Here is a 26,103-nt window from a genome sequence, read left to right as displayed (position 1 = left end):
TGCTATGTGCCAGGCACTATTCTAAACGCTAGGGACTCAACAATGAAGAATCCCCACAACAAAAAATAGTATGTTTACATTTATTAAGATCATAAAGGTTTAATATTAAAACAGATTAGAATAAACAAGGAATGTGTCTTACTTTTCACCCATCTCTTTCAACACAAGAAATTTTATAGTTTTATTAAAAGCATGATCTTTTGACTGTTCAGATAGCTGAATTCAGACTTGTTTTTCCTTTAGTTCACTGTTTCTCAAATTTTAGTTTTCATGAAAATTACTGCTCAGGGTCAGATACACTTAACAGTCTATACAGAAATTTATTGACTAAGGAATTTTCAAGGGTTATTTTGACCACTAAATGTTTTCATTGTAAACTGAATTCTTAATCCCTGCGTAACTCAGCTATATGCATGTTTTTCTGAAGTTTGTGCTTTTTTTAACTTAAGAATATGTGTTAGAAGTTTTTCCATCTCAGTACACAAAGATATTCCTTAGGATGAATGTGCTATCATTTTTATTTGTTTACTTATATTTATTGATTTAGAGAGGGAAGGAGAGAGAGAAAAACATTGATTTTTAAAAAGTATATATTTTATTGATTTTAGAGAGGAAGAGGGAGCCAGGGAGAAACATCAATGATGAGAATCATTGATTGGCTCCTCCAGCATGCCCCCTACTAGGTATCAAGCCCACAACCCGGGCATGTGTCCTTGATAGGAATCGAACCTGGGACCCTTCAGTCTCCAGGCTGATTCTCTATCCACTGAGCCAACCCAACTAGGGCGAGAAAAATACTGATTTGTTCCACTTATTTATGCATTCATTGGTTGATTCTTGTTTGTGCCCGGACTGGGGATCCAACCCACAGTCTTGGTATATTGGGACAGCGCTCTAACCAACTGAGCCACCTGGCCAGGTCCATGAGTGTGCTATCATTGAAACTGTTCCTATTTTTAAAAAAACTGTTTCTAATTTTTTAAATAACCCTGCCCGGCCAGCATGGCTCAGTGGTTGAGCGTTGATCTATGAACCAGGAGGTCACAGTTCAATTCCTGGTCAGGGCACATGTCTGTGTTGCAGGCTTGATTCCCCCCATGGGGAGCATGTAGGAAGCAGCTGATCAATGATTCTCTCTCATCATTGATGTTTATCTCTCTCTCCCTTCCTCTCTGAAATAAGTAAAAATATATTTAGAAAAACACCACCTTCCAGTATTTCTGTGAACATCTTTGTATGTATATGTTGATATATCATGATATATGTTATTAATGAGTATATCTAAGAAGTTTATAGAGATGATTGCTGGGCCAAAAAGAATGTGCTTTCAAATTTTTTGATAGTGCCAAATTACCCATCGCTTCCAATGTTAAACCCTTCCTCCAGAAAGAAGTAGGAGAGAATGTTCATTTTTGCCAGTTTGATAATTGAAAATATTATTTATACTTCTTTAACCATGAGCAGGGTTGAACTTCTGTTTGTGTTCCATTTGTATTGTAGTTTATATACTTTACACATATTTTGGTTGGATTGCTTATCTTTTTCTTATGGGACCTTTGTAAATTAATTGTTGTACACAGCATACATCTTTTTCCCCCACTTTGTCATTTGTCTTTTTACTTTATTTAGGATATATGTAGTTTTTTCCTTGCTAATGTTTGAATTTTTTTATGTGGCAGCTTTATTAGTTTTCCTTTTCTGCTTATGAGACCCATAGTCCCTAAGATATGAGTAGGGCCACTTGTGAGTCAAAACACATTCTACCTTTGTCAACTTTAGTCCTCTTCTGCAGTGAATTTAATCAGGGCTGGAGGAAGGACCAATAGCCCTGTGAGTTTTCCCAGACTATATCAGTTTATCTGCTGAAATACTCTTCTTTTTCATCCTCTATTCCTATGATTACATATTATCAGACTGAATTAATTAAAAATAAATTCCTCCCTAATACAAAGGATGATGACTATCTTTTTAAAAATTTGTTGATGATGAGGCCCGAGGTTGGCTCAGTACTTTAAAACATTTTTTTTTTTTTTTTATTATTGAGTTCAGAGAGGAAGGGAGAGGGAGAGATAGAAACATTAATGATGAGAATCATTGACTGGATGTCTCCTGTGTGCCCCACACGGATTGAGCCTGCAAATCGGGCATGTGCCCTTACTGGGAATTGAATCGTGACCTCCTGGTTCATAGATATATGCTCAACCACTGAGCCAAGCTGGGCTGATAGCCCTTTTCTTTAGGATATTTGGCAGTTTGTGTTAGAGGCAAGGTTTTTAGAGTCCATATTTGTGAATAAAGGTATTTTAACCAGCAATATAAAAAGTTAAAAAAATTTTTTTAAATGGTGATGGAAGATGATTTGACTTTGGGTGGTGGGCATACAGTGCAATATACAATCATGTATCGTAGAAATGTACACTTGAAACCTATATGATCTTATTAACCAGTGTCACCCAATACATTCAATTAAAGTCTTACTATTATATCTTCCATAATTTCTCCTCTCTTTTTCATCTATTAGACAAATAATGTGTATAATGGTAGCATGTGGACTTTGTGGTCACACAGACCAGGGTTTGAATCCTGGCTTCCCCAGTTACCACTTCTGTGACTTGTTATAAATGACTAAACCTCATCAGAACTCACTTTCTTCATCTTTAAAATATATTTTTTTAAAAAGATTAAATGAGATTATGAATGCAAAGGTTATAGCATAGTGTCTAGTATACCATAAGCCAAAAAATGATAGCTAATTATTAATACTAACATTGTCATAATCACATGAAAATATCAGTGTTCTTTTAAAAAGCAATTTTTAAATTTAAAGAATACATTTTTGCTTTCAGACAGAAAATATAGGAATATAATCCCACTAGCCAAAGATTATTAGAATCATGTATGATACACAATTCTATATTCTGTGTAAAAGCAGTACCTTTCTAGTGAATTACTAGCTGTCCTATATTTAAATATGTGTACTGAAATTTGGACTTATTTGTAATCTTTTTAGATCAAAACTTAAAATAGAAGATATAAAAGAAGCCAACAAAGCATTGCAGGTGAGTAGAAAGTGTTTTCCTCAAGGTATATATATATATACCTTCCTAGTCCCAGTCCCCTCAGCCTTGCCACTGCTGCCTCTGGAGTCCCCCAGTCCCCCCAGTCCCCTCAGCCCCCCAGGGCCGCCCGAGGCTCAGGTAACCAGGGCCGGCCGAGCTTGCACTGCCAGCAGTGGCAGCAGCAGAGCTGTGATGGGGGTGTCACCTTCCTCTGAATGCTGGGTTGCCTCCCGCCCCTGAGGGCTCCCGGATTGTGAGAGGGGGCAGGCCGGGCTGAGGGACCCCACTCCAGTGCATGAAAATTCAAGACTTTCCCTCTAGTGTAAAGTCTTCAGTAGAAGGTAAAGACATATAAATATAAGGTATATTATTGAATCCCAGGATTTATAGAGGCAGAAACACTGAATGGGGGGCCTGGGTGATGGGGATTCAGCTCTTCCCTATACTTTTGGAACCATATTTTAATTTTTTTCATATTGGAAATGACCTTGGAAATGATTTTGTCCATTTTCCTACAAAGTGTGGCATGACAGAATGAAATTGCCTTTGAATTGGAGAATTATTGAGTTCCTATGCCAGTATATTACCTACTAGTGTTTCCTCTTCTTAAATGGGCTTATGAATCAAACATAGGGTTGCTTTGAATGTTGGGTAGGTTAAGATATGTGAAAGTGATTGGTATAATTAATTTAGCAGTATATGGTTCTGAATGCATTTGATGGATGAAAGAATCCCTTCTACAACACAGGAGAAAATAGTTTGAGTACTTCAGTGACAGATGGCTTCCTTCTGCACAAGCTGCCCATTTTGCTTTTTTATCAAAGTGTTACATGAAAATAATGTAAAAAGTCAGATAGCGCTAGGAACAAATTATGGTAGCAGTCTCTTGTTCTTCATCCTCGTCCCTTATGCACCCTATGTCCGTCCTCGTAAAGGGAACTACTTCCAGTTCTTCTAGTTGTTTCTTCAGGCATTTATCCCTGTTTCTAAATAATATGCAATATACAGGCAGTCCTCGGGCTATGTCGGACTCGATGTATGTTTTGTGGTTACTTCGCCATCTCTCATTTATTTATAAAATGTTCTGTCATTTCGACATACGTACATATGTGCTTTATATTTTTTATTATTTATTTACCACAAGGTCAGGAATTGTTCTCTTTTAAATTTTTTTTACTGTTTCACTTCATTACTGCTGTGTATGTGCTCCATGTGAGTGACGTAGGTGCTTATGTAGGTGGGTTCTGACTTACGGCGAAAATCGCATTATGTCACGCTGTAGGAACGGATCTCCGACATAACCCAAGGACTTACTGTATATTGTTTGCTCTATATTTAAGGTCTATTTTAGACCTACCTATTGCCTGGTTAACATGATGGACATGATGGATGAGTTTTACTCCCTCTCACTCTGGTGTGTCTTCTTTCACTGTCCTCCCAGTATAATTAAGTAAAATTTTTGTGGAATTCACTTAACATCCCCCCCCCCACTTAATATTCTTTATTATAACAATATTGTTCTTTGCTAGGCCAAGTAATATATTGTAATTATATTTTTTTCAGCTACTTTTTATTTCTGAAGTTAATTGCCTTTTATTTTTAAAATTTAGTTGTATTTGAATATCAACATTTTCTTATCCTATCTAATAAAAGAGTAATATGCAAATTAACCACCACTCTGCTACACCCACCAGCCACGCCCACCAGCCACACCCACCAGCCAATCAGGAGAAAATATGCAAATAAACCCAACCAAGATGGCTACAGCCACAGAGAGCAGGAGGGAGGCTTGGGTTTCCCCGGCAATGGAGGAAGCCAAGCTTTCCGCATGCCCTTGCTGGCCTAGGCCTCCACTCAAGGCTACAAAGTTTCAATGATAGAAGATACATAAACCCAAACAGAAATGGCGGCAGCCACGGAGCTGGAAAGAGCAGGAGGCTAGGGTTGCCCCCGGCGATGGAGGAAGCCAAGCTTTCCACACACGCTGGCCGGCCCAGGCCTCGCTTAAGGCTACAAAGTTTCAATTATAGAAGATACATAAATTCCAATAGAAATGGCTGCAGCCACGGAGCAAGCAGAAGGCTTGGCTCCGCTCCAGGCTACAAAATTTCCATTGTAGAAGATAAATAAACCCCAGATACCAGGGCCTCGCTTGGGTCGCCAGGGGGTGTGGCCGGCCTGAAAACCACCACAGGCCCCTTGCCCAGGCCGCCCCATGCCCCAAGGGAACCCCCACCCTGATCCGGGACACCCTTCAGGGCAAACCAGCTGGTCCCCACCCATGCACCAGGCCTCTATCCTATCTAATAAAAGAGTAATATGCAGATTGACCATCCAACACACAAGATGGCTGCCCCCATGTGGACACAAGATGGCCGCCACAAGATGGCCAGCAGGGGAGGGCAGTTGGGAGGTTCCAGGCCTGCAAGGGAGGGCAATTGTGGGCGATCAGGCCAGCAGGGGAGGGTAGTTGGGGGTGATCAAGCCTGCAGGGGAGGGCAGTTAGGGGTGACCAAGCCGGCAGAGGAGGGAAGTTGGGGGCAACCAGGCCTGTAGGGAAAGGCAGTTGGGAGAGACCCAGGCCTGCAGGGGAGAGCAGTTGGGGGGGACCGAGGCCTGCAGGGGAGGGCAGTTAGGGGTGACCAGGCCTGCAGGGGAGGGCAGTTAGGGGAAAACATGCTGGCAGGGGAGCAGTTAGGCATCAATCAGGCTGGCAGGGGAGTGGCTAGGGGGTGATCAGGCTGGCAGGCAGAAGCAGTTAGGGGCAATCAGGAAGGCAGGCAGGTGAGCAGTTGGGAGCCATCAGTCCTGGATTGTGAGAGGGCTGTCGGACTGCCCGTTTAGGCCCGATCCCACCGGGGGGGGGGGGGGTGTCCCAGATTGGAGAGGGTGCAAGCTGGGCTGAGGGACACACACCCCCGTGCACGAATTTTGTGCACCGGGCCTCTAGTACCTGTATAAAATGCTTCTTGATATTTTGCACATGGTAAATGAATCAGGTAATTGGTTTGTTCTTTTCCCCTTTCAGTCATGCTCTCTGCTCTACTGCCATTCTTAAAATTCCCTTTACCTTTTTCATGTTAGAGCGCCTGTTACCTGAATCCTGTAACTTCCTTGGTTTACTCACTTGTTTTGGTCAGTGCATCTTTCAGTATCTTCTTGGAAAATGGTGAATCCCAAGATAAAAACTTTAAGAATTTGCACATCTGCATATGCCTTTATTTTGCTCTTTTTAAGGAGGTGGGTAGGAATGTTTGCCCTACTGTTATTAAAGACTGAAATATTTTTCACTGTTAGAAGATCCTTTATAATAAAGAGGTAGTATGCAAATTGACTGTCACGCCCTCACAAAGCAGGCTGCAATAGGGCGACCAGGACGGCAGGGGGGTTAGTGAGGGACGACCAAACGACTTAACAAGCAGGCTGTGTGGGGTGACCAGGCAGGTGTGTGTGTGTGGGGGGCCGTGAGGGGCGACCAGGCAGGCAGGCAGGTGAGCGATTAGGAGCCAGTGGTCCAGGATTGTGATATGGATGTCTGACTGCCAGCAAGGGGTCCTGGATTGGAGAGGGTGCAGGCTGGGCTGAGTGAGGGGGACCACTCCCCCCCCCCCACCCGCCCATTGCACAAATTTCATGCACCAGGCCTCTAGTATGTATATAAGAGGCATATAATACAGCTTTAAAATACTGGCATACTCCGCTTTAGCTTATAAATTTAATAGAACACGTACATGTGCTTTCTGATTGCATTCTTCTCCCTATAGTAACAATTTTATATTTTGTGTTATCATGGTTGTTTTTCTTTAGTTTTATCATCCATGTCTATTTTTAACAAAATATTAACTAGATGTCCAGATTTTCAAATGTATGAAAATAGATTTACATGGGATTTTTGTGTGTGTGTTTTGAGCAGTTGTTGGGTCTGGGCTAGCTGTCCTACAGTACATTTTGGATTTTATCTGATTGCTTGCTCAGAATAATCTTCTTTCCCGTAGTTTTTTTCCCCTCTATGCCGTTATTGCCTGTAAACTGGATGTTAAATAAATCTCAAGGCTTATGCAGCCTTCAGAGAGACTTATTTCTGCTACCATATTTTTAATATTCAGCAGGCTTTTATTTGCTCACTTTCCCTTTTAAAAATAGCATCGTTTTGCCCTAACCGGTTTGGCTCAGTGGATAGAGCGTCGGCCTGCGGACTGAAAGGTCCTAGGTTCCATTCCAGTCAAGGGCATGTACCTTGGTTGCGAGCACATCCCCAGTAGGTGGTGTGCAGGAGGCAGCTTATAGATGTTTCTAACTCTATCCCTCTCCCTTCCTCTGTAAAAAAACCAATAAAATATATTTTAAAAATAGCATCATTTTCTCTTAGGATATTCATTATAGTGTCTTTAAAGTTTTTTGGTACTGCCATTCTGTATTTCATTCTGTATGTCTTCTGAATTTCTTTGGCTAAAGTACATGCCCAAGTCATTCTTTAAATATAATCCCATTTTAATTAAAAAAAAAAATTGGGGTGCCCCATGTGTAATGATTGGATGGATAGGGGTGGGTTGTTATAGACTGGTAGGCTTCAGCTTAGAGAAATCTGTTAACTAGCAAACTGTTGGGTATCCTCTCCAAATAATGGTTGAACAGGACTTTCCTCTGGGGCAGTTGAGTTTCTCCAGAAAAGGATCCTCTAATGTCCTGTCTGGTGGTGGTGGTGTATAAGTTGGGTGACTTTACATTCTGGAAATTGAGCAGAGAAAAATAGCTATTTGTTTGCAGAGTAATAGTTTGTTCTCTTAGTCTTGGCTTGGCTTGTAAACAGCCATATTTTCTTGAGAAAGCAACTACAGCTCTCTGGACCGCATTTTCTCCTGATAAAATGAGAGCTGTAGGTGATCTCAGCTGTCCTTGGGAGACAGGCAGGGTAAATTCAGTCAAATTACAGTAAGTCTGAAAAGTCCAGCTCTGATGTCAGAAAGGTTCTCTCTGAATCTAATGGTGCTGCTTGGGAATCTGCTTCACATCAGGTTCTCCATCTCTTACAGGCAAAGCTGAGCAGGAAAGAAAGCTGCTTCCATCAGGTGGCTTTGGGGCATTTGGCAAATCACTTCCCTTTTTTATGGTGCTCAAGCAGGATTGGATTCTCTTTTAAGGTGCCATGTTGTGCTTAAGAAAAAAAAATCCACAATTCAAGTAATTTGATTCTTTGCAGGTGGTGTTAGAGCTATCTGGTTTTTAAAGCCCTCACTTCTTACAATCCTGTGTTCCAAGGAGCCTTAGACTGCCTCAAATGAATTAACCCAGTGGTTGGCAAACTCATTAGTCAACAGAGCCAAATATCAACAGTACAACGATTGAAATTTCTTCTGAGAGCCAAATTTTTTAAACTTCTTCTAACACCACTTCTTCAAAATAGACTCGCCCAGGCCATGGTATTTTGTGTAATAGCCACCCACACTCAAGGGGCCAAAGAGCTGCATGTGGCTCGCGAGCTGCGGTTTGCCAGCCACTGAATTAACCCAACACCATTTGTCTTACTTCTGCTATGAGATAATACATGCTAGTTATTAAGACTGTAAAACAGTAATATCTGAAATTAACCTTGTGATTTTTATCTGTAAATGCTTAGTCCTTTTTCCTTCACAATTTTGTCAGGAATCTTGGAGGATTTTTCTCTAGTTAGGTGATAAAGGTCCCTATGTCCCAGAGGTCAGAAGCATCGAGGACTCTCCACCTGGGTCTTCTTATCATAAAACTGACACCATCTAACAAAGTTGCTTTTGTAAGGAAAAAATGTTCTTCCTAGCCAAGATCTTGATTGGTTAAGAATGGGTCAGATTAAAAATTTTAGGTAAGAAATTAACTCCCACCTGTTTAAGACTACTTACATACACTTTCTACTAAAGTTTACACAGTGGCTATTAAATTTGTGTTATAGAACTTGAGGGAAACTAATGGCCATGTGAAACTGAATTTAAGGTGAAGTCTTAACTCAAATAATCCGATTTCCAAATTCTCTTCAAGTTTTAGGTAATTACTGTATAAAGTAAACCTAATGCCAAACTCAAATGCATTTCAGTGAAAATTTGTCCTTAATTGTTGTTAGACTAATCTTTAAGGTTCTTTCCTTAAAAGAAAACTCCCATCAGTAATAGGTTTTTATTTAAAAAACTTTTTTATGGAAATATAAACATATGTAATTGTAAAAACAAACCATTATCCAGTTTCAGTATTTACCTACATGTGGCCAGTCTTGTTTTATATATGTACAACCCACATCCTGTCCCTCCTCTGATTATTTTGAATCGAAGCTCACACATTTAATTTACAACTATTTCAGTGTATCTCAAAGAGAAAGGACTCATCTGAAAAAAAATTTTTTTTTTTATTGAGAGAGGGATAGAAACATCAGTGAGAATCATTGATCAGCTGCCGCCCCTAACGGGGATCGAGCCCACATCACAGGCCATTCCCTGACCAGAATGAAACCGGTGACCTCCTAGTTCATAGGTCAATGCTTGAGCAGGAAGCCATACCGGCCGGGTGAGACTAATTTTTGATTCTGCACCTGTATACATTCTTATCAAGTGTTCTTGATTGAAAATGTTTCCACATGTAATTTAGTGTTATCAATTTGAGCATTAATTTTCCTCCTACTAGGGACTGGTTTGGTTGAAAGACAAAGAAGCAACACATTGTAAGCTTTGTGAAAAGGAATTCTCACTCTCTAAGAGAAAGGTAAGTGAAGTAGAAAGTGAGTCCAAAAGTTTCGGTGCAAATATGCTTTTAATTTTATTATATTTTTTTCTCTTGATTTCCTCTCCCCATCAATAGCACCACTGTAGAAACTGTGGGGAAATTTTCTGTAATGCTTGCTCTGACAACGAACTGCCTTTGCCTTCTTCACCAAAGCCAGTACGGGTTTGTGATTCCTGTCATGCGTTGCTGATTCAGAGATGCTCATCTAATTTGCCATAAGGTTCTAAAGCGAAATCATTGTATGGAAGTACTAATGATAAATGTTATGTATGAACACGTGCGCAACATATTAAGACAGCCCTTCTTAAGCAGCTTTCAGACAGTATTGGTATCAGTTTTATCTTTCACATCTTCAGTTATTGGGAATTAAAAAAGTTGTATAATTTGGTATTTCCTTTCAATTATTAAAGAATTTCAACAGGGCATGCTTTAAAATAACTTCAACCTAATCCCTAGTTCATGTAATAATCATGTAACTCTTAATACATTGATAAGGCCAGATAGCATAGCTAACACAGTTGCCTTATTATATGAAGGCCTTCTTAAAAATAGGGCTTCAGATTTTCTTCTCCAGATCGCCAAGTTGATATTTGATGGTGCCTATAATTTTCTTAATGCACTTTAAAGATTCATGGTTCTCAGAGAAAGATGGGAAATGTGTAGAATTTTTTATGTTAACATTCCAATTCAGCAGATGTTCAATTAGCTTGGTAAAGTGTCAACTATATTTATTTGGCCCTTTGCTCACGTTGCATTAGAAAAGGCCAATATTTCATGCTATATTTCCTTTGGGTCTTACTCCTAAAACCAGTGTTGTAGTTGCTATCTTTCAGATACAGTGGGTTAAAGAGTTTATTGTTTTGCCTCAACCTTTTCCTTAACCTTTTCCTTATTTTGAAGGGAAGTTTAAATCATCATCCTTAAGTTGCTACTTGCAGATCTTTCCAGTAATTTGGTAAGCATTAATATTGCAGTCGTCTGCTACTGCATATAGAGTAAAAAATTTACCACATACTGAGCACCTCTAAACCAGGGTTGGTTAGCAGATGAAGATGTGGTCTCAGCCCTGCCATGAAATACTTGAACCATTTCAAGCATGAGATTGAATAAACACTAATCTCATTGTATTGCTTATAGCATATACAAGAATTAAATTTGTAAAAAGCAAATTACCCCCTGTATACAATCACTTGAATGATCACTACTAGGAACCCTACCCTTTTTTTTTTTTTAAAGTCAGATTTTAGCCATGCACTTTACCCTGTGAACCTTTCAAACAATGTGATATTAGAATAATGTTACTCCTAGGAGCATTGTATTTAGTGAATTTAATCATGGCTACCCCCTACCCCCTAGGATGGGCGTTACTGATTTTGCAGGATCTTTTCCTTAGAGTACATACTTTTATTAAGTTTAAAAATTATTTTTTTAAATTGCCAAAGTAAGAAACTAGTATTTTATTTTCTCCATGATCCAATTTGAGGTCTTCTGGCAGAACCGACAGATTTTTAGGTGGTCTTTCTTGAATGCTCTGATAGAAAAGTTGACGAGATAAATTATATTATTGAAACTGTTTTGTATTGCTGGATGAACATTTTTATGATACTGTTTTTTAATGTGCTTAGAACAAATTTAAAAAAGTGATTTTTGCTTAAATTCCAAGGCTGGCTAACCATGATTTTTAGTCTCTCCTTCAGTTCTTTGCTATTCAAAACTCATGTATCGCCACTGAGTTGAGATTTTTGTAGGCAAGCTTTTGACACTGTAATACAATTTGCTCCATTTAGTTTTAGCTCTTAAAAAACAAAACACATTTATACCAATTTTGAATTTTATGTTAGAGCTTTTCATTTGTACTTTGTGAACCTACACTTTTGTTTTTCAAGGAAGATTTGCAAACGGAAGATTTGCAAACTTCACATACCATTCCCTCATCTAGCCAGTACTACCACGATAATGCTATCATGGTGCCAAGGAATTGTGATTGTAATCCTTCTACCCTGTAATGTTTTAAAATAAAATGTGAATTTTATAAAACAAATAAAAGATTTGAAAACTTATCCTGCTTTAGAAGAGCAATTTTCATTGATAACATTATATAGTTTCACTCATGGGAAAATAAAAGCACATGTGATCTCTAAAAAATGTAAGTGGTAAGTGACTAAAAGGGATAGCTAAGAGAGTAGGTACAGGCATTATTAAGATGAAACGTTGCTTAGTTGATGGGCTATCACAGCTACCTTCTCTAAAGCAGAAATCACTCCTTAGGAGTCAGTTTGTCTTCAGTTAGACATATTTAGTACCTTTGATTTATGATCAGTAATAGACACAAAGCATTCTAGGACAGACGCCATACTATTATCTCCCACATTGATATTTATTACATTCTAGCAAAAACAAGTAACAAGTTCAATAATTGAATTCACATTAACAGGTTTCATTTTTGATCCATTAGCCAATCTGGAAAAAAGCCATATTGATCCAAAGGGATTAAAAGTAAAAAGCACCTTTTCCTTGCTACATATAGTATTTAACACAATGGCCCTGAAACTCCAAACAGATATCTGATACAAAATCCAACTGTAGGATTCTCATTTTAATTAAGACTACAACATGGACTTGTCTCTTACATTTTTAAAGGTTATTTATACAGTCATTAAAAAATGTTTTAACTATTGGGCTTAAACTGAAAATATACCTGTGAGAACTATACTCCATAGTTAATACCATTATACTGAATTCTCATGTCACTTGGAACCTTAACCTAGTCTAAACTTGAGATAACTTACAACTATCACTTTTTGGAAACATTTTTTTGGTACTTCAGTCAAGTGTGAGTGGATTTTATTCTAAAATCTAGGGCTAGAATTTAAACTTCCAACACTCCCATCCTTGGGTAACAATTATGAATATTCAGAAATCCAGATACCTCATCAACATTTCAGAGCTATGCCTGATAAGTGACATTTGAAAAAGATTAATATAGAATTAACAGAATTTGTACTCCTGAACCCATCTAAACCCATCTTTAGGTTTTATATTTACAGTATTGTCCAGGAGAAAGTAAAGTTATTACACACTTTTTCAAGCTCTATTCCAGGTGTCTCCTTATTAAGATTTGCAGCTTATGCAGAGGTGAACCATTCTCTAAAATTACAACTACTACTTGTAGAGCTAATAATAAAATACACCAACCCAAATCTTATGAAAGCAGCACATTCTTAGGAGTAACTAGTATATAAAAAGTATCAACATCAGTGGTTTGAATATAAAAATTTATTTTAAGTGAAAGTATGCAACAAATAAAACCTACAGAAACAGATTTCCCCATCACAATCTGTTGCTTTACCAAATGAGATTTGAGAAAACATTCCTTCAGTCATTATAAAGTTCTTAAAATACAAAAGAAATTAAATCTGTAAGAAAGTCTAGTAGACCAGATTCTGTTGTCAGGACTATTATGTTGGTGGTTTTGCTCTAATACATCCCACGCCATCCACCTCCACTCATGCCACCTTGCCCATAGTAACCTCCACTGCCTCCACCACCACGACCTTAGAAAAAAAGACATTGAGTGTTTAATAGGAGGTTATCAAAGCAGAAGACAGTCTGCACCACATATGGGGGCCAACACAAACTGAACCAGAGTAACCGAAGATACTTACCATAACCACCCAGGCCATCAGGAGTCCCGTATCCTCCACTGTAATTGTTTCCCATTCCCATTCTTCCAACAGATCCATAACCACCCTGATTATCTTTAAAAACAAAACAAAACAAGTTTGAGGTTGATGTGCTAAGTGTCTAACTCAACTCCATTTACTTTACAAAACTATACATACCCATTCCATCTCTGCCATAGCCTCCCATTCCAGAACCTCCCATTCCAGAGCCGCCTCCAGGAGTGGAATTCAAGAAGAGTTCAATGTATCGATGTTCTTTAGGAAAAAAAGAGTAATAGGAAAAATGATGGATCAAATTTATCAAAGCATAAACAGGCTGATTACCTAATATTAAACCTAAGTGTATGCTTATAGATTCTAAGGGGAGTGATAAAACGAATGCTGGACAGAGATAAAATCTAGTTTTGTTCAAACTATATAATCTTGAACAAGTTTCCTTATCTATAAAAAGGACTGATACATTATTTCAAAACCAGCTGGTACACGTCTTAAAAATATATTCCAGGCCCAATCATAGAACTGAATTAGAATCTTAAGAGTAATGTCCAGGGAAACTTTTTTAAGTACCAAGTGATTCACGTGTAGCCAGATTAGGGAATAACTGGTCGAAGTACAATTAAATGGCTTAAAAAACTGATCTGATGACATGAAGGAATAACTTATCCAAGTCGATCAACGTATATGTTAAGAAGTTGTACTGCTCAGCTGGTGCTGTTCAGTGGTTGAGCGTCAAACCTATGAACCAGGAGTTCAGAGTTTGATTCCCAGGCAGGGTGGTGGGTATGTGTGGGCTTGGTCCCCTAGAGGCAGCCCATCAAGGATTCTCTCTCATCATTGATGTTTCTCTCTTCCTTCCTCTCTGAAATCAATAAAAAAAATTATATATATATATATATGTATATATATATATATATATATTTAAAAAGTGATACTAATTTGCAAAAGATATGAAACTCAGACAAGTATTGTCTGAGTTTCACACCTTTTGCAAATTAGTATCACTTTTTATTTTATTATTTTTTTAAAATATTTTATTGATATTTTACAGAGAGGAAGGGAGAGGGATAGAGAGCTAGAAACATCGATGAGAGAGAAACATCAATCAGCTGCCTCCTGCACACCTCCTACTGGGGATGTGCCCGCAACCAAGGTACATGCCCTTGACCGGAATCGAACCCGGGACCCTTCAGCCCGCAGGCCGACGCTCTATCCACTGAGCCAAACCGGTTTCGGCTAGTATCACTTTTTAAATAGGTATGTTACCTATTTCCCCCTTTTAACAACTTAAGCGCTAATTACCTGTCAAGTATTAAGAGTCTGAATTAATGCTTCAATATGAAGTTCCCTAGAAAGCTATGAAAGTCTGAACTTATAATAAACAAGTTCACACCTAGAAAACAAGCTAGCATGCCAAGGATACTACTTACGCATGTTATTCTTATCTTTAGACATGGCAGCTACTGCATCTTCATGTGTCACAAACTCTACATCTGCTTCTCCCGTTGCTCTGCCATCAGCTCCAATATCAATATGCACTCGTATTGGATTTAGTGGTGAGAAGAACTAAAGAAAAGAAAAACTTGTTACTTTTATATTACCGAAATTACCACATGCCTTTGTTTTTGTTCATTAAACAACCCTTCTACTGCCCTGTTGGAAGGCTAACAATTATATCGACACTAGAGTTTCTAAGAATATAAGACCACACTTAGGAAAACACAGATACCTGGAACTTAGGCCAATAGGTTCCCAATAAGAGTTAGAGCAAAAATTTTCTTTAAAAGCTACACAGTAAAGACTCTTGGCTTTGTAGGCCACTGGGAGCCAAGTACTGGATGGCTAGTGGGCTGAAGTTCACTGATTCTCTAACCAATATGAAACCAACCAGTTTCAAATTAATAGCAGCATCTATTTCCATTATTTTCAGCTCGCCATATTGCCTAGAATGCCAAACCAAACTACTTGAACTTTTCACTTGTTAGATATATTTATACTTTCAAAACTCCACACAAGGGAAACAATCTCCCAGTCATCACTATTACGCTGAGCAGTCTTTCACTAAATTAACTGGACTTTGTAACTGTAGCATTTACTTGCTTGAATCCTATGTAGGTCAGCACAAAATGGACACAAAAATATTCAACTACTGAAGATATAGTCACATTAAAGAGGTTCTGATATTAAAATGAAAACGAGAACATTAAGAATGCTTTAAAAAATGTAGATACCAGAATTACTATAAAACCACTAATTACTAACATTACTCACATTAGCAATGTCATTTTCAGTTGCACGAAAAGGCAATCCTCTCATATGTACAAAATGACCACCATGAAAACCTGAACTTGCATCACCAGCTCCACCATAGCCATGTCCTCCCATACCTAAAAAGACATTTCCAGATCATAGACTGGTACATGTAGAAAAGCATTTCAAGAAAGTATTTCTTCCCTATACACATCTTTTCCTATTTACAGCTTTTTGACAACCCCAAGAGATTTTAACACTTATAATTGTTCTAAGCATCAAATGGAGAATTTACCATTAAGTATATCTATACTAATAGAGAAATATGCAAATTATCTGCTACAGTGTCACATCACGACTGGATCAGTAGGCTGCATCCCCGCCCCCTGCTCAGGCAGCTGCAAGGCCCGGGGTAGGATAGGATACAATAGGAGGGAATAAGAAAGGAGAGGGAGAGGAAGGAAGGCCTGCATGCAGACAGGCCAAGAGGAGAAACAGAAATACAGAAAGGGAACAAAAAGACGTAGGAATGGAAAAGGAAAGGAAACGCAGAGCTGCAAGCAGGGCGGGAGCCCCTGGGACGGAGTGGTAGATGGTCTGAGGCCTTCTGGGCAGAGGTGCTCCTGCTTTGCGGCAGCAGCAGCAGTGCCTGGGAGCAGGACGGCAGCGGGGAGGCCGGGGAAGGGGGGGGGGGCGGCAGCGAACAACTGGCCGGGCTGGAGATTAACGCCCCCTGCCCCCATGGAAGCTTTAAGGAGGGAAGGAGGCAAGAACTTTATAAAGGAGTCAGTAGAGAGCAGAGTTAAAGAAGGAAAGAGGATGTATAAGTGAACTGAAGGAGCTATAATGAAAATCAATTATAGTTGTGTACTGGGGACAGATTTTAAAAGTAGGAGTCAGAAAAGAAAAAAGATAAATGATAGTGAATAATTAGGCAGGTAGATAGATATTAAAACAGTGGAAGTAAGTAGAGAAGAATGTATGGGGAAGGTAGGATGAGAAAGAGAAAAGTCTTAAAGGTAAGCCGGTAGAGCTTAAAAGGAGAATGGGAAGAGGGAAGAAATGGGGGAGTGAGCTAAGCAGGTGTGAGGGAGGAAGAAAAAAAATTAAGGTGGGAAGGAAGCAAAAGGGGTGGGAGGGCAGGGGTAAAGATAAAGGAAAGAAGGAATGTGGGGAGGGAGGGTAGGAGAAAGATGGGAAGAAGGATGATGGAACAGAAGTAGGAAATAAGGAGGAAAGAAAAGTTTATAAATGATGAGTCAGTAGGAAAAAGTATTACATAAAGGAGAGAAAAATTTTGTGAGGGAGAAGCCAATAATTAGTCAAATACAATCGTGTGTTAAAGGAATAAGACTTAAAAAAAAAAAAAAAAAAAAAAAAAAAAGACAATAGGGGCAACCAGGCCGGCAGGGGAGGGCAGTTAGGGGGATCAGGCAGGCAGAATGGTTAGGGCAGGCAGGCAAGCGGTTAGGAGTCAGAGCTCCTGGATTTCAAGAGGGTGCAGGTCAGGCTGAGCCCCACCCCCATGCACGAATTTCATGCACTGGGCCTCTAGTATCTGTATAAAGGCCTATGTAGGAATACACTAAAATATGCCTGAAATGACTTTCCCAAATTCACCTAAAAACGAGTATGTCTTTAATATTTAATTTACCTCTTCCATCTCTCATTCTGTCATCAAAGCCATCATTTCCATAGCCATAATTATTATAGCCACCATAGTCATCAAAACCTCCATAACCTGTGTAATTTGAGAAAATACATGAATACTTGAGATAAATTTTATAGTTTGCAAAAGCATACTCTATATAAGCAGTTTGATTAAAGTATTGCAACTCCCAACATGTGAAAAAAAGCAGTTAACACCTGGTAGAAATTAAAAATCTAAAAAGGATACATTTAGACATTTAATTTCACCCTGATGCCAAGAAGAAAATGTCCAAACGTGCCAATATCTTCATTTTAATTTCTGTATACATTATCTAGGTGTCAATATGTGCATCAATCAAGTCCCACAGCTGGCCATGGGAATCCATATTTTCATGAACAGGTTTTAAAACCTAGTAGGTACTGAAATTACTGCCATTTCTGTATTTCTTGACAAAGTGTCAGGAACATTAAGAAAATGACAACAGAACCTTTGTTCATTAGATACACATACCACCATCATATCCATCACCTCCTCGTCGCATTCTGTCATACATACTTCCACGCCCAGCTCCATAATAACCCCCTCTTCCTCCTATTGGTCTATCATATGGTCCTGGTCGCTGGCCCAGCAATCTTCTCGGTGGATCATAAAATCCTTTGATTTCACTCCTGCTACTTCTGAAGATCTCAATATACCTATTTAAAAATGGTTTAAGGTACTGGTTTCAGCTTAAATGTATTAGAGTAAATAAGATATTGGGCAAAATGCAATAAGTTTTTCTGTATCTAGATACATAACCCAATTTATCCTAAATACACCATAAAGTTAACATTTTTACACCTACAAACTTAATAATTAATATATTTAAGTTTTACATAGACAAATCAATCTGAGATAAAAATATAATTTTAGCTTGTTTCCTTAAGCACAAGATAGATGTTTAGAGAAAATAGTTGATTATACAAAAGCATTTATCAACAACATCCTACAGAGAAATGGAAACAATCTAATTTTAATTTAAGCAAACTATTAGCATTAATTCCCCACCCATATCTGTAGTTTCCAAGTTAAATTATCAATTCTTTTAAACTATCCCAGAAAAATGTTACTGGTACCCCCCACTTAAGCAATAGTGACCCACAACCCCCAAAAATAAAAATTTAACACCATCCCAAACTCTCCATCCCCACCTGTGCCCTATTCTTTCCTTGTGTTTCCCCAGAGCATTTTCTGCTATCTCCTTTGAAGCAAACTGCACGAAGGCCTCCCCTGTGCTTCTCCCCTGGTAGTCCATCGTCAATGTTATCCCATTTGGCACGATTTCCAACCCTTTAACCCAAGGACAAATAACCCCATCAAGGGGAACAGTGTTAAAGGCTGAAACATTCCCATCTGAATCAAATATTTAAAACAACTCTAAACAAAACAAAACAAAGTACTTAGTTCCCCATCACCCCATAATACAAATGGAAGATTTTTTTTCAAAAATTGGATTACACAAAAGCTTTTTTTTGCTACCAATGTCTATAAATTACATACTCTAACAGCCCACCTATATTACATGGAAAAAAAAAAAGCTGAAATCAAATTTAACTATGCTCCATCTTCTAATTCATGATTCATTTCATCACACATAATTACTCAAGTTTATTGCACATTAGTTAGGTTTTACATATTCTATACATTCTGTATTAAATGTTAACTGGAGCAAATTTCATAACTATACATTAACCAAGATATATTCAAATTAAAGTCCCCCAAACAAGCAAATGAGTTTTGTAAATTAAAAACTGAGTAATAACATAAAATACTACTAAACTTTGACTAATACTAGCGGTACCTTGAAAGAACTGAACTATTTCCTCTTTGCTGCAACCAAATGGCAGTCCACGAAGTCGCACTGTCCCATCACTAGCGTCATTTGGACCATTATGTTTCATAACCCAATCCATCTCAATACCGTTTGATTAAATGCTATAAAAAAATAAACAAGCACATAAAGCAGTCAATCAAAATATACTCTTGTCAGAGGTACTGAAGAAACACCTCTCAGTGGTGCACAACAGGAAATGTAACATAGGACTCAATGACTCCAATGACAATGCTACAACACAACACGTTTCTGTTTTGGGTCAGGCAAAAAGATGGGGAAAGGCAGTGAAACTTGACCCCTCCCACCAAAAAGCACTCAATTTCTAAGGATCAAATATTATATATTGCCTAATTTTGAGTAAGCTTACTTAATTCCACTCTAAGTCTTCTTGTTCAAACTCTATTTCCTAACCTGCCATTTAGTATCAACTCTACCTTTGCCCCATCGCTCAAATTTTCATTCATTTTCCATGTTTTATTATTCACTTGAATAGTTCTGCAAATTCTTTAAAACCTGATCACTCAAAAGTTGCACATGAGTACCACCATCCACTCACATTAAGAACCCAAGCCAAAAGTACGAGTACTTCTTTGATGTTGGAAAAAATGGCATCATAAAAGTGTAAATTTAGTAGATGCACTATAGTTCTGAACATATCCTATTTTTTGAAGGGGGAAAATTTTTAACTCTATTGTAACGAAATCTGGTTCAAACACTCCCCAAGAGTAAGTTTTAAATGATTAAACTAGGTTGAATTTCAAAAATGGAGGTAAAAAGGCCACTTAAGATACTGAACATAGTATATTAAAAAAGTTACTCACTGCTTTACTGTTAGACACAAATTTTTAAAAATGACAATACATTCACATTCAAAAAGTATTAAAAAAGGTACAGTGAAAAGACCTCTTTCCCCTCCAAAAAGACCCACCCACCCACCCAGTTCCCTTCCCAAGACAACCATCCTTCCTTATTTTAAGATTCCAGAACACTTTAAAGAGGCTAATGCAGAAGTCCTTCAGCTGCAGAAACTTACCAGAGCTTACAAATTTCATTATGCAGCTGTAGGAATCCTACTCACCTGGTTATTTCAAAAATTTCCCTCACCACCTCCTCCCCTGTAAACAAAACAATTTGTTCACTCGATTCCTTTATGCTCAAGAATTATTTCATACCAAAAGGATTCACTAATACTTAATTTCACACGATTGAATTATCAGTGCAACTGTTAGGGGCAGCATCTGCAAAGACTGAAATTCCCCTGCCTAGAATTCTTGCATTTAAAATAAACTGATGTAGAATTTCCCAAATGTGGTTATAAATCAAATCAGCTCTGCATATGAATCACTCCTGGTGCCCGTTCTTTATTGTTGCTGTTACTTTTTAAATATTTTTATTGATTTTTAGAGAGAGAGGAAGAGAGAGGGAGAAACATCTGTTGGCTGCCTCCTGCATGCCCCTTACTAGGGACCATGCCTGCAACCTGGGCACGTGCCCTGACTAGGAATCGAACCGGCAACCTTTTGGTGCATGGGAGGATGCTCAACCAACTGAGCCATACCAGCCAGGCTGCTCTGTTATTTTTTTAGTCCTAGACAGAGATCCCAAAAGTGAGATTATGCATTTTTATTTGACATTACAATTAATTCTTATGCACACAAATAACTGGTATGGACTTAAGAGAAAAGAAACTGGGCTTGAATCCCTAAAGTCTGTCACTCACTGGCTCCTTAATTTAGGCAAAGTATTTAACTGCTGTGTCCAACTGTAAAAATGCAGCAGTAATGCCTATACTTCACTGGACCACTTTTAAGAATTATTCAGTGCCTGGTCTGTGGCATGATAACCACTCAATGGTGGCCATTTTAAGGGCACAGTAGAACTAATGAAATGTACCAAAAGGTAACAGGTTGAACCTTCTAGGACAGAAAAGTATTCTGAATCTTAAAAGGACACAGTTTCATGTTTCCTTGGAAACTGCCTAAAGCAGAGGGAAAACCACTGTTCTAGTAGCCCTCAAAGTAGGCCTCAAATCAGTCTGGGGAAAAAAGAGACATTTTGAAGATCTACCATTTTCTTAAACTGTTGTAAAAACAAACAAACAAAACAAAAAAAACCAGCACCAACTTAAATAGCTGTTTCCTATAAAGAGTGATTTAAGGACAAGGGAAAAATGTGGAGATTTAACATTACACATCACTTCCTCATGAAAAATCTAAGAACTTTGCAAAGTCAATCTAATCTGTTGTGAAAAGATGTTATTAGTATGGTGCTTTTTATCATTTAGCATTTTTTCAATGTGAAGATATTGTTTTGGGAACAAATACAAAAAAGCTGGATATAGATTACCTTTACTACAAGCACTAGTGAGCAAACTAGTTTTGATTTTCGGGATCAGTTACGCCAATGAGAGCCTATATAAAAACAATAAGGCACAACGTCTTTAAAAAACACTAACTCTGGTCGGGTGGCTCAGTTGGTTGGAACGTCTTCCCACACATCAAAAGGTTTCGGGTTTGAATGCCAGTCAGGGCACATACCTGGGTCGCCTCTGGTCAGGGTACGCACATGAAGCAACTTTATTCAATGTTTCTCTCCCCCTCCCTTCTGCTTTCTCTAAAAATTAGTAAAAGCATCCTTGGATGAACATTAAAACACACACACACACACACTAAAGTTAACACAATTTTAAATTATGGAAGTTAATTAAGCAGATTCAGAGGAAATTTTTAAAAGGGCGATTCTTCATCACCTGTGTTCACAGAGTACACAATAAAAACGGAAGCACACACTATTATCTCTTCAAAATCCAAAAATTGAGTCTAGAATTCTACTTACAAAACCAAAATGAACATTAAAGGCATACAACCAACTTTAGTACCTTAATAAAGCTGTCTCAGAAACCACCTAGCTTTTACTAATTATTCAGGATAATTCATCTCATCCTTTCTTTGCAACAGCATCATGGCCAATCACAATTGTTTTAAGATCTCCAAGTGTTAGCACCAATTAAAAATACCAGCAGTTGAAATATTAGGACAATTTTAGTGAGTTTTGTGTGAGACTTTAGTTCCTTAGTAAAAGCATCTAACAGATTCCTTTATAACAGAAATTATACTATCTTCTTAAGCATACAATACAAAAAGGATTTGATGCATCAATAAATAACTTTCTAAATGACAATCCTCTGGTCCTAAAAAATGAGAATGAACTTCAAATTTCGGCAAAAAATTTGGTGATATGTTAATTTTAAATCATTCTCCCTTTCAAAGTGCTCACTCAATTTAAAAAAAGGCACACCACTAATACCTAAAAGAAGGTAAGTTCATAAAAAGGGATTTGAATGAGTTCTTTATTACATTCAGCCACTTGTTTACTAAGACGAGGACATAAAACACACACACACACACACTGTTAAAAATTTAAAGGCAATTTACATGGATATCCAGATTATGATGCAGATGAGGGCAGAAAAAAGATTTCTAGGGCAATCATAGTAGCAAAGCTGTTATATCTTATGTCAAAGCCCCAAAAGTAGACCAACTTCTTGTGAAGATTCATATGAATTAGTGGAAACTCTTCTTCTCAGGCCTTGCCTTCCCCTTTCCTATTGTCTTCAGTGTAAATTACCCACCCAGTTCTCCTGTGTTCTAAGGACCCAAATCATCCCACTACATATATGGACTGGGCTTTAGTTTGTCTCTCTGTTGAGTAGGCCTATGTTCTTGTTCAAAATATTACGATAGTTCTACACTAGATTAAAACAAAACAAAACATGCCAAAAGAAAATAAACACCAATTGTATTTTTAAGTCATTTTACTTCTACAGCCTAATGCCCCCCCCCAGTCTTCTAACAGTAACTCAATTCCTATACATACACATTTTTGCCACCACTGATTGCTTTAACTTCTTTCCAAAGGTAAACGCCTACTTAAATTCTAACCCAGTATGTGCCAAACTACACAAAACCATTGCTAAACTACCCCACTCCCGCCCCAAAGTTCAATAAGCCTTATCACACAGTTTACTGGGCCCAGACGACCTATTTGAAATATCCATTTCACATTCCTATTTAACAAATCACCCGTTTTTCTGCTCACAAAGCAATTACCCACAAAATCTTTAAATACGTTTAAGATAAGCGTGAATAAAAAAAAAAAAAACCCGTTGGAAAATGAGTACGTACTCTTTTCGAAGTTCCAAATCTGGAATATAAGGGCCGGCTAAGCGTCCTTTATTCCTCCCCGGAGACTTTTCGTTTATCTAGCTGCCCTAGAGACCGGAGAGCTAGGGAGAGTACGCCCCTTCCCCCCGCCTCCCCGCCCGGCAGCCAAGCCTGGCTTACACCTTAGCCACCGGGCGGCGGAATTACAAAGGAGGCCCTCTGCCTCCTTTGTCCTGGACTTGGGAGTTGAGCGCCTTCGTCGCCATTGGCTTTCCTCCCCCAGCGCCAGCCTCTCTCATCTTGAGAATCTGCGTCAGAAGAGACTCGCAGTCCCGCCAGCCCAGGTAGCCCAGCCGAGACTGCGGAGGAAGGGAGGCCGGGCCCATCCCGCGCCATTTCCATCGGGAGCGCGCCCGCCAGCCCAGGTCGCCCCCACCCACTGCCCGGCCTTTCCCTGCTCGCTCCGCTCCCCACCCTCACCCCTCCAGGGCGCTCTGACCATCCTCCGGCCTTCCAAATCAGTTTTCGGAAGCTGAGGAGCCGAAGGAGAGAGGAAGGGCGGGAAGCCGAGGCGGCCGCGCCACCGTGCCCAAGATGGCGGAGGCCAAACCAGCGGGGAAATGGGGAAATGCTGGATGACCCCCATGCCGGGCTTCGGTTTCACTCACTGAATTCCACATTAACGGGTCCTCCCCCCGACATGCCGCCCCCCGTGAAGTGGGAGATCGCCTGGGAGGCGCAGCCTGGCCGTTTCCGAGCGGCGACCTCCACACTCCCCTTCCCCCCCCCCCCCCCCATCTCTCTCGTCCTTCTCCCGACTCCGCTCACGGAACCACCAGCCCAACCTACCCCCTTTTACTTCAGATACCCTGTCAAGCGACTGCAGCGCCCGCGGGGTCCGGCCGGGAGGAAGAAGTCGCTTTCCTCGTGTAGCGCTCCCACAACGGTTCTTCCAACCGTCTCCGGCGGAGGCTACCGCTGAGGGAGCTGCGCAGCAGAGCGACTAGCTTGGGGGATGGGAGACAGCGAGCGAGGAGGGGGTGGGTAGAACCAGAGCAACGGAGACCGGCTGGCGTCGTTCTCGCGAGACGAGAGCGTTGGTCCCGCTTTGGCGCAGCCGGCCGGTAGTGCGCTTGCGCGCTCCTAGGCTCCTTAGTTGGACGCGGCGAGGAGCCGAGGCGGGTTCAGTTAGAGGAGGGGGCGGAGAGGTCCGCTTGTCTTTCCTGCGGCGCAACCATCAAAGTCTCAGAACCCACCTTTCTGGCCTCTTGGAGGATAAGTGGCAGCAGTGGTCCTGCCCGCGTGTGTTGAAAGAACCGTGGTGTCTTGGTTGGGAGCGGTTCTCCGGTCCTCTGGGCCCCCCAGAACAAATTCCAGCAGGGTCCCGCGCTCACCCTAGCGTCACCTGCGTGGAAAGGCGCCGCCAAACACTGGGAAGGTTTTCCTTGTCCACCATGTTTGCATTATGCAGTAAAAATAGCTGTTGTTCAACACTGGGGAGATCCGGGTATCCAGCAGACCATTTTGGGCCTGGGGTCTGGGGCTCCTCCGTCCTCGCTCTGGCGCTGCGGCCCCGCTGCCCCACAGCGGGCCTCGTCTGGGCGGCTTCTGATTGATTCCCTCCCTACCCCGTTTCCTTGCAAATCTCACCTCGCCTTCTCGTTCCTCTTGCCTTTCATCTCTCGCACTTTATCATCTGAGTGACTGGCTCAGCGCTTACGGCCCACTCGGGTTTTCTATATCGAGCTTTGCATTCTTGAAAATAGTGCGTACTAGTGACACCTAATAAATACCTTTTGGTTATGCTCACATACCACCAAGGTTCCTAGTGACACCTATTTTTTTTTTATTATTATTATTAATAAAAAGAAAAGCAAGCTGAATTTGGGGGAAGGATGGAGGGCAGTCATGGTAAAGAGATCAGTGCAAGTTAAGGCCCAAACGTAGGAACGGACGTGAAGTGAGAAGGGGCGAAACTAACGTGTGGAACTTCTATATCCAGTCAGACTATGCTTTGTACTGCGGACATGGGGAAGCCTGTGGTGGGATAGGGGGCACAAAGGGTGTTAGCAGTGAACAAACTTGAATAATTACCCCCCCCCCCCCCCCATGAGATCTGGAGTGTGTAGGATGGACCCAGGAAGCCAGTTACCTTCAGATAATGGAAACTTCCATTTCATTACTTTAATTCAGCCTCAAATCTGTTCAAGACAAGTGTGGGACAGAGTCTTGAGCTCGCCCCTGCACCTTTTCTATCCCCGCCCCTTCCCCCCCAGGGGTCTCACTATGACTTTTTCCTCTCCTAAGCTCAAAGGGCCCCATCTTTTGCCTCTGTAACTTGTTTCCTGAAGCCCATTTCTTCTACTGCTCATTTCTTCTACTTCTGTGACTTTCTAAATAAACTTTCTCTTATAATTTGAAAAAAGGCAAGTGTGGGACAGTAAGAATTGGCTAAGCCATAGTGGCTGAAGTGCCTTTCTTGAGCCCACTCCCTCAAAATGCCCCCCAGAGAAAGGGGGAAGGTACTGTCTGGTCATCATTACAAGAGACAGGAAAACAAAACCAGGATAACAGCAGCTCACATTTATTGAGAACTTGCTTGAGCTAGGTGCTGTGCTCAATTCACCGACTCTTTACAACCCTGAAAGATAGTAATTATTATTATCCCCAATTTACAGAT

The 26,103-nt window shown here is 40.0% G+C and overlaps 3 protein-coding genes across 27 annotated transcripts in view; 2 read left to right on the top strand and 1 right to left on the bottom strand.

The window, feature by feature from the left end:
• RUFY2 (RUN and FYVE domain containing 2) overlaps window positions 1-11,866 on the top strand; it is a gene marked incomplete at its 5' end in the record, with an annotated part of 51,087 nt that extends 39,221 nt beyond the window's left edge. For 4 of the 9 annotated variants that reach the window (XM_080687964.1, XM_080687965.1, XM_080687968.1 and 1 more), the window contains 3 exons: window positions 3,011-3,059; window positions 9,708-9,785; window positions 9,882-11,865. In XM_080687964.1, coding sequence (XP_080544090.1) covers window positions 3,011-3,059; window positions 9,708-9,785; window positions 9,882-10,025 — 271 coding nt within the window. In that variant the 3' untranslated portion in view covers window positions 10,026-11,865. Of the gene's footprint in view, window positions 1-3,010; window positions 3,060-9,387; window positions 9,655-9,707; window positions 9,786-9,881 lie in introns of those variants that run through there. The other 5 variants (XR_013961645.1, XR_013961646.1, XR_013961644.1 and 2 more) reach the window with 5 other exon arrangements.
• Window positions 11,867-12,162: 296 nt separating this feature from the next.
• Window positions 12,163-25,087, bottom strand: HNRNPH3 (heterogeneous nuclear ribonucleoprotein H3). Of its 16 annotated transcripts, none has more exons than XM_080687981.1 (10): window positions 24,273-24,504; window positions 19,228-19,361; window positions 18,578-18,716; window positions 17,943-18,082; window positions 17,391-17,477; window positions 15,758-15,873; window positions 14,917-15,052; window positions 13,649-13,744; window positions 13,472-13,564; window positions 12,163-13,360 (listed from the first exon to the last, which is right to left on the bottom strand). In XM_080687981.1, the coding sequence occupies exons 2-10, from the start codon at window positions 19,337-19,339 to the stop codon at window positions 13,284-13,286; spliced, it is 996 nt and encodes a 331-aa protein (XP_080544107.1). In that variant the 5' UTR covers window positions 19,340-19,361; window positions 24,273-24,504; the 3' UTR covers window positions 12,163-13,283. The 16 variants fall into 16 exon arrangements, with proteins under 16 accessions (XP_080544107.1, XP_080544095.1, XP_080544103.1 ...); XM_080687969.1 differs by having other exon boundaries at window positions 17,898-18,082; window positions 24,292-24,490; XM_080687977.1 differs by having other exon boundaries at window positions 17,898-18,082; window positions 24,273-24,440.
• Window positions 23,587-26,103, top strand: part of PBLD (phenazine biosynthesis like protein domain containing) — a 41,782-nt gene continuing 39,265 nt past the window's right edge. The window contains exon 1 of one of the 2 annotated variants that reach the window (XM_080687989.1): window positions 23,587-23,767. The gene's annotated coding sequence lies outside the window, so the exon portion shown is untranslated. The remainder of the gene's footprint in view (window positions 23,768-26,103) is intronic. The other variant, XM_080687988.1, reaches the window with a different exon arrangement.

Source organism: Plecotus auritus, assembly GCF_963455305.1.
Source record: "Plecotus auritus genome assembly, chromosome: 9".
In the NCBI taxonomy this organism is placed as follows: Eukaryota; Metazoa; Chordata; class Mammalia; order Chiroptera; family Vespertilionidae; genus Plecotus; species Plecotus auritus.
This window is presented reverse-complemented; position numbering and strand designations above follow the sequence as displayed.